This window comes from Echinops telfairi, unplaced genomic scaffold, assembly GCF_000313985.2.
Source record: "Echinops telfairi isolate 266 unplaced genomic scaffold, ASM31398v2 ScPeMD7_3533;HRSCAF=4204_1, whole genome shotgun sequence".
NCBI classification, from domain to species: Eukaryota; Metazoa; Chordata; class Mammalia; order Afrosoricida; family Tenrecidae; genus Echinops; species Echinops telfairi.
The window spans coordinates 25,088,413-25,096,805 of record NW_022107432.1 but is presented as its reverse complement, the minus strand read 5'-3'; the positions used below and the strand labels follow the sequence as shown (position 1 = coordinate 25,096,805).

Sequence of the window (8,393 nt, the reverse complement as noted above, 5' to 3'; positions counted from 1 at the left end):
GCAGTTACAAAGATCTCTTTTTAAATAAATACTGCAATGGACCATAATTTATCCTGGGCACTTACCACTATCTGCCAGGGACTATTCTAGGTTCTGGAGATAAAAGCAGTGAGTAAATGGATGTAAACACCTGGCTTTTTGCAATCTTAAAAATAATGAGGGGAGGTGTGGTGCTGATTTTGGGGAAGTAGAAAGATAGTGCTCACAGTGAATAAAATAAGAAAAGTAAGAATTAGAAAGACTGCTTTAGTACAGAGTGCTCAGCCCAGCTCATTTTCGGGACAGTCAATACACTGACGGTCCGTCCTACTCACGCTGGCAGCTGGCTGAAGGTCAAGGAAGCAGAGTTTGCCGACAGGCAAGATGAGCAGAGTTGGCCCGAGAGCAGCAGACACGGAAAGGTGAGGCGGCAGCGCCAGCAGGAAGAGGAGATGTCAAGGTGTAGTAGAGGCCAGCAGCGCAGCAGCAGGTCACCATGGAGCCTCAAGACCCAGAGCTGTGTGGGGTGGTGACACAGTCGACACGATCTAGGGTTACACACTTACAACGAGCTCACAAAGCAGTGCTTCTCCATAACCCACGGGTCTCGGTGCATCAGAATCAACTCCAAGGCAGCTGTATTGTTATTCATAGGAATTCTCCAAAGAGTTAAAAACTAAAATGAAATTATATTCAAGTGTAGTACACTTTCATTAAAAAAAGTTAAACAGAAAAAGTAAAAAAGCAAGCTGTCAACCATGGATCATGAATAAAAATGTTGATGATAAAATAAATTTTAAAAAAAAGAAAGACTGTTTTAACCAATAGAGACATCAAATACTATGTTGTATATTGAGAAGCCAGATAAAGGGAGAGGCAGGGGCATAGGGGTGTTATGGGTGAAAGCCAGATCATCTTATGTTGAAATTGGTCCACGGGGCCTAAAATGGAGAAATTAAGGACATATTCTCAGGTGATTGTAGTTGAGAAAAGCATACATGGGAACCTGTTGCTTCCCCCCAGTCCGTATAGTACAAAGGTTTATTTGTTTAGAGAAATTAGGATTCAGTTATATGAAGCAATTACATTTACATGGGTGTATCTAGTATCACTTAATCAATCTGTATCTGTTTTCCTTTGGGCTACTTTCATGTTGGCAGTTCAAATCCACAAACTCCTCCATTTGAGAAAGCATTGGCAGCCTGCTTCCATAAAGATTTCAGCCTCAGAAATGCTGTGGGGTAATTCTACTCTGCCTGTGAGCACCTACGCATCTAAATTCATTCAAACCCAACTTACTACCCTGAAGTCGATTTGACTCATGGTGATCCTAGACAGTTTCCAGGGCAGCCAATCTTGGCAGGCGCAGATTGCAACATTCTCTGTTGGAGCGGCTGGTGGGTTTGAGATATCAGCCTTGTAGTTAGCAGTTGAATGTTTACCTGAAAGTGCTGCCAGAGATTTGAAGGCAGTGGGTAAAATCTTATCACTACTCTTCCTGCCATTAGTTAATAGCAGTCATTCCTAGGAATTGCAGCCATGGTGTATGTGATTTAAGCCTGGGTTATGTCTGTTCAGGGTGGGCCGAATCAGTGGGCTGTCTGTGAAGAGTATAGACGTTAGTGTAAACATGGCCCAGGGTCTACATTTGAACAAGCACTCAATCAAAGCTGCTGCTCATAGCATTCATGAGAAAAAAGACAATATGGACCAAGAAGCTAACATCCTTACTCTGTGCCACTAATAAGCCCTGGGTTCCCCTCCATACAGATGGTGCCCGGAGCTGGATCTGTGCCCGCCATCCAACGAATCCCTCTCCCTGGAGCAGAGATGCTGGAGGAAGAGCCTCTCTATGTGAACGCCAAACAGTACCACCGAATTCTTAAGAGACGGCAAGCCAGGGCTAAACTCGAGGCAGAAGGGAAAATTCCAAAGGAAAGGAGGGTATGTATAATATTGGAGGCTGTGGAAGGCAGCAGCAAGGGGCCACTCTGGAAGTTAATTTTTGTATGCTTGGTGTCCTTAAGTACTTTGCAGATAATTGAAGTTCAATGGTTGTTAACCTTTTGTACAAGCTAGCATTTGTTGTTCCTAATGCAGCTACAATGATGCTAACAAAACAAAATAAAAGTGACATAAAAGAAGTTCAGAGGTAAATTGTTTCCAGGTTGGTAACATTTGTCTGAAGAACCATTCTCCTTGTCAGTGCTCTCATATTCGTCCTAGGCTTTTTATAACACACATGGCTGCCTTTAAAAGGGCATGAAAAATGTACCTTCTCTTGCAAAGTAACTTTCAGGAAATTCCATATACCACCGAATAACTTTTATCTCGTTAGCCAAAAGTTAGCCCCAAGTAAGGCTAGGAAATGCAATCCTTTTATTAGCAGCCCAACACAAATTTTGTTCTGCTCTTAAACCAGAAAGGAGCCCTGATAGTCTCTGTGTTAGTTTGGGTTGACTAGAGAAACAAATAGATAAGACACTCATATGTGTATAAGAGTTTTATATAAAGAGTAATTGTATATTAAGAAAACATCCCAAGAGTAATTGTATATTAAGAAAACATCCCAGCCCCGTCCAGATCAAGTCCAATATTGGCCTCTTCAGACTCACGCAACACATGCAATGACATTGAATGCAGGAAGATCACAGGCCAGTAGGTGGAAGGTCTAGTGGATCCAGTGGCGGTGGAAGCATCTCAGTGCTGGTGTGGGTTTCCACATGGCTCCTCTGGCTCCATCAGCGTAGTTCCATGTGGCTTGTCAACAGGAATGTCTTGAAGGGAGAGAGTATATATGGCTCTCCAGTGAGCTATTTATCTCCTTAGCGCCTCCAAATGAGGTCATCAAGCTGTGACCTGATTGGCAAGCTAGCCTCTATCTCATACTCAAGTTGACCGTAGATTAGGTTACTACCACAGTCTGGTAGGCACCCACCTCTGCACCATGGGAGAAAGATAGGTGCCTCCCTGGACACCCAAAGGTACTGTTAAAGGTCTGAATCAGAATCAATCCAGTTTAAAGCAGAAAAGGAAGGTGCATATTGGGAATTATGGAATGGTTAATGTTGTGCTTTAGGGAAACATTTTTCTTATTCATCTAACATTTATTTTCTTAGGGAAGCTACACAGGGACATGAAGAGGTTTCCACAAGTTCATTGAAAAATTAAAGTTAAAAGATAATGAGTTTTTCCAAGGACATTTGGAAGCTTCCTTGTATTGTTAGTGCTTTCTCCAAATCCTTTTTTCCAGAATTCTTTTATTTTTAAAATCCTTTTATTGGGTGGGATATCTTAGATATAACATTCCATAGTTCCATTACTTAATTCTTAACTATTACTTAGCTACCTACACTTTTGAGGCTGAGATTGGGCAGTAAATAACTCTGCTAGTCTGGCAAGTACTTAAGATGCCCTTCACTTGTTTTAGAAATACCTGCATGAGTCTCGGCACCGCCATGCTATGGCCCGGAAGCGTGGTGAAGGTGGGCGGTTTTTCTCTCCAAAGGAAAAAGATAGCCCTCATATGCAGGTAAGAGCCATACACCTCTTGCCATTTTCACGGCATGCTTTTCTTGTCTTGAACACTGTGGCGGCAGCATCTTGCTGTTGAGCACGCTGAGGAACATTGGTGTTCCTCAAGTTCGCTGAAGTGGGTATGACATTGTCTGTTAGCTTCCTTTTGGTCTTAAACACACTACTAAAGGCCTTTAATCCAGTGGTCTTTGTTCCTTATTACAAATACAGAATCGGAGGTCTAGGAGGGGTTAAGTTAATTTGTCTAAGGCAAAATGCTTAATCAGTGGTACAGCAGAAGCAATTTAATTCCAGGATTCATGTGGTTTTACTAGACTGTACTACACTCACTCTTAAAATCTAATTGTTTCACCTTGTAGGCAGCTCTGAGCCAAGATAATCTAAAATAGGACCCTGGGGTTTGTTTTGTAAACCTGTCTTTACTCACTTCAACAAGAGATCTGGACATGGACCCACTTCGTAAAGCTAGAACTGTCCACATGAAGACGTCTTCTTGGCTTTACCTCTAAACTATAACTTGGATGGGTCTCTTCTTTATTGCCCATTGCTAGCAGTCTGGTGTTAGATGAATGTAACATGCCTAACCAGCCTCCTGTCTACTCTCCTCTCCTTCTGGTCCACTTTCCATACTGTAATGTGACCTTTACATGCACAACTCATTCCACTCCCTTACGGCCCTTCACCTTCTCATTTGTCCGGCATGTGTACCACGACTGCCAAAGAACCTGTGTGTCTAGTGTCTGTCACCTCCAGCTCCATTTCCTCCTGCTCCTGGCCTTCCCTCTGCCCTCGTACGTTTTCTATTCTGCATAGGCAAGAGGAAATCTTCAGTGTCTGATACTGAACTTCTAAGAATTGAATCCTTTGAAGGTCACTTCTCTCCTCATGGGGCTGAAGCCGTTTTAAGCCATGTATGCAGACATGGAGTCAGTAGTTCCCTGATGCTTTCTTTTGCAAATAATTGTCATTATTGTATTTTCTTTGTCTCTAGGATCCTAACCAGGCAGATGAAGAAGCAATGACACAGATCATCCGAGTGTCCTAACCTTTGGTCACATGAAGAAGCTTATCAAGGCCATGTTCCTTGCCACTGATCCAGGAAATTGGTCAACTCTTCAGAGAGTTGAGGGCACTCATGATCATATTCTGTCCTGTTCGGCAGGGCAGAAACCACTTCGCTTTTAATAAGTGGCTCAGTATTATACTTGCCGCTTTGTCTGGCAAATTGAAGTTGAAAGCCTTTGTCTCACCCTTCAGTCAGGACTGGTTTCAGGCTGTTGATGACATTGACATTTCATGGATTTCGATGATGCAAGGGATCCCTGCCAGCTCAGCAGCACCAAATACAGCACTTACCGTGACTGACAAAGCCAGCCAGCTATCTCAGCAGAGGAGAACAGCTTTGTTAACCTAACTGCAGCCGGGAGGCCACAGCCATACTCCTCCCCAACCCCCACAGGACCCTGACTAGAACACATCCCTCCCTCTGGTGGTGATTTCCATCTGACAGAATGGACAGAACTGGCTTCCAAGCTAGGAAGTTCCATCCTTTGATATGAAAATAAATTCTCTGAGGTACCTTCATCTACTCTGTGGTAATAATAAGAATCTCCGTCTCCCCAAATGGCAGATTGGTGGTTTTGGACACAAGCCAAGAAAAGAGTTTTAAGCACTTAAAAACGCCATCGTGGAATCTCTTTCACTTTGACAAGTTGTGTCCTGCTGAGAGGCCCTCTGGATCATATTTCTACACTACAGCAACTCTCAGACCTATTTAGAGGGTATTGGACGGACCTTGACGTGGGAAACAAAATGAGGACGCAGTTGCTATGCTGGAGTGCTTGAGGACATGTGTAGTAGTTTCCCCACAACAGAACTAGAGATTTCCGATCCTGGGTGTGGGCATAGCATTTGGGAAGTAGAAGGGCTGGTGTGTATTCCGCCTCTGAGAAAGAAAGTCGTCTGTCTGTCTACTCGTGCATGTGTTGTCACATAGCATGCTGCGCCAGGTCTTCCAGCCAGTGTCCAGGGTGAGTCATTCAGATGAAGAGAACCGTTTTCATTCACACCGAGCGTCAGCATGGGAAGGGTGCGGTCTGAAACGCAGTCCTTGACAGTCTCTGCAGAGCCCTGTTCCGGCAAGCTGGCCCGGTGCTCAAGGTGGATCTTGGCTTCAGTCCAGCCCGTGCTGAGCAGGCCCCCAAGAGCAAACTGTTGTCTCATTCTTCCCATAGTGCTGAGTCTCCCACGTCCCTTTTCCCTTCTCTCCACAGCCCTGGTGCAGAAAGGTGTCCACACTGCTGCCTCTGCACTAGGAGCAACACCTAGACGGGAGACAGAAATGCCTGGCGGGTCAAGAATGGAGCCACAGTTCCAGGAGTGGGTTGTGACTCCGCAACCTAGCTCTTTAAAAGGGTGACCCCTGGGCGGATGGAGATGAGCCTCCAGAAGAGCTCCCGACTGCTCTAGAAGCAAGGAAACGCTGTTGTTTTTAACTTCACTCTAACTGTATTGAGAGGGAAAGGAGTGAGCGCCCCAAAGGAGATGTCACAAAGGAGAGGATCGTAATGGTACAAATAGAGATGACAGAGCTATGCAAAGGAATAGGAAGGGGGGAACTCTTCCTAGTCCCTGGAATCTAGTCATTTGTCCTGGCTTCCTACATGTCAGGAGGGCTGACCCTTTGGTAGACTCCACTAGAAACTTGTGACTCTAAACATAGGTTGCAAATATTACCTTTATTCAGTATCCACACACACATACCCCTATTTGTTGATTTGATGCTCTATTTCTAAGAACAATGAGGAATTAACATTCCTTCATTAGTTAGGAATCTTTAAAATGCAGGGTTTTCAGAAAGAAATTCCTCAGATGTAATCTCTAGTGCTTAAACCAAGAACCATTCAAAAATGCTATTTATTTGTTTCTGTAAGTTTGTACATAATATCAACCTCATTTTTTTTTCAACCTCATATTCTTAAATTTTGATTTTTATTTTTTTGCATGGGGAGGGAAATGGGTGATTGAGTTTGTTTAGGTTTTGGGTTTGTTTTTTTTTTAATCTAAATTGTTATTCCATCACTGCATTTCTGAGAACGTGTGACCCTTTATTGTGGTCATTTTAGCCTACAGCTTGGGTGAGGAGGTATGAAGTTTGGGGTTTTTTCTTTTGTTATTAGAAGTTTTTACATCGTTGTCCTCGTGACCCTAGTGATTACTACTTGAACACAGAGTGGATGGTTAAATGAATAATTGGTGTAATGCATAGTATTTCACCTCCTTAGTGCGCTCTTTTCCGGATACTTGTCGATGTTGAGCTTTTTCATTGTACTGGTACATTGAACACATCAGTGTCTGTACCACTGGACCAACAGCATCTTCTCGCTCTCGGGTGCCTGATAATAATGTCTTGATTTATTTTTGAGACTCAACTCTACAGAAGGCTTTTCCCCCAGGAGTAGGGGCAGTACAGGTGATCAATCATTGATGTCATTGCAATTGTTATTTTTTAAAATAAATTTATCAAACTACTGAAAATCGAGTTGAATTTTGAAGCGTCTACATCCCTTGTGTCTCTCAGTACATTGTGCTGGTCAGTATTGGACTCTAGACCGGCCATGTGCGGTCCCTGTGGACCGAACAACAGAAACCAAAGCAAGCCCCGGAGCCAGTTCTGGCTGACAGTGTGGGGAGGGGGTGACTGAGGAGAGGTACGCTTTCTCTGAAGGAGGTGGTCAGGCCTTTCTTCAGAGGATCCCGCTGGTGGACTTACACCATCTCAGTCCCTACGGACAGTCTCTGGGCCTCTTGGCTGTATCTCTTCTTTTTTTCTTCCTTTCTTGACCCGTCTACCTTGAGAGTTATGGCAACAGTGGGTTGAAGATAAGCTCAGTGCCACATAGTTGATTCCAACTCAGCGATGGCCCCATAGGGCAGGAAAGAGCCACCCCTGTGAGTGTCCAAAGCTACATCTTCACTGGAGTTGAAAGTCATCTTTCTCCTGAGGAACAGCTGGTGGTTTGGGACTGCTGACCTAGTGGTTAGCAGCCTGACTCAGCCCACCATGCTACCAGGGCTCCTGGTCTTCCTACTGGAGTACGAATTACAATGTATAGTGATTCCGTGGGTAAAAATTCATAGCTGCTAAAGACAGACATGTCTGAGCCCCCAAGGCTGTCAATCTGCAGCAGACGGGCTGGTGGGGGGGAGGTGTTTGCAATCAGTCCTCATTAGCAGCTGTCTGAGCACGTCACTGTGCCACCAGGGCGCCTCCACAAAAAATACCGGTTGGTTTACGAGGTGTGTTAGATCTACAAACAATGCAGACCACTTCGATTTACTCCCTGCTATTGCTGAACGTGGTCCCCCCTTCTGGGCACTACACAGAGTGCTCCAGGTGGGACAATAAGAGGAGCCGCAACAGACCGTTTGAAACAATCACCCAGAAGACGGAACAACTCCAAACCAAACTCACCGCTACTGGGTTGACTCAAGGACTCCGATCCAAACTCACTGCTATGAAGTAGTTTCCGACTCAGCCACCTGACAGGCAAGGGTAGAGCGGCCCCAGTGGGTTTGGGAGCCTACTTGGGAGAAGGGAGCCGCCTCTCTCCCGCGAAGCAGCTCGTGATTTCGAATTGGTGATATTGCAGTTAGCAGTCCAACGCGTAGCCACTATGCCACCAGGGCTCCTGTACAAAGGAAAAGGGATGTGCATAGTAAAAAGCAAAAGCCAAAAGAGAGCGACCCGAGTTTGTTGTACTCCGATTTTTAACCAAAGGAATTAGTCCGACTAAATTCAGAGGCCGAGTTTCTACTCTGGTGGTGCGGGGGAGAGACCGCCCTGCTGATATTTCCCACGGATGGTCAGCCTTCTC

At 44.8% G+C, this 8,393-nt stretch overlaps 1 protein-coding gene across 6 annotated transcripts in view; it reads left to right on the top strand.

The window, feature by feature from the left end:
* The window catches only part of NFYA (nuclear transcription factor Y subunit alpha), a 27,596-nt gene extending 20,543 nt beyond the window's left edge, over nucleotides 1-7,053 (top strand). For all 6 annotated transcript variants that reach the window (XM_004710755.2, XM_045294866.1, XM_004710756.2 and 3 more), the window contains 3 exons: nucleotides 1,750-1,923; nucleotides 3,410-3,511; nucleotides 4,508-7,053. In XM_004710755.2, the coding sequence (XP_004710812.1) occupies nucleotides 1,750-1,923; nucleotides 3,410-3,511; nucleotides 4,508-4,561 (330 nt within the window). In that variant the 3' untranslated portion in view covers nucleotides 4,562-7,053. The remainder of the gene's footprint in view (nucleotides 1-1,749; nucleotides 1,924-3,409; nucleotides 3,512-4,507) is intronic.
* The last annotated feature ends 1,340 nt before the right edge of the window (nucleotides 7,054-8,393 follow it).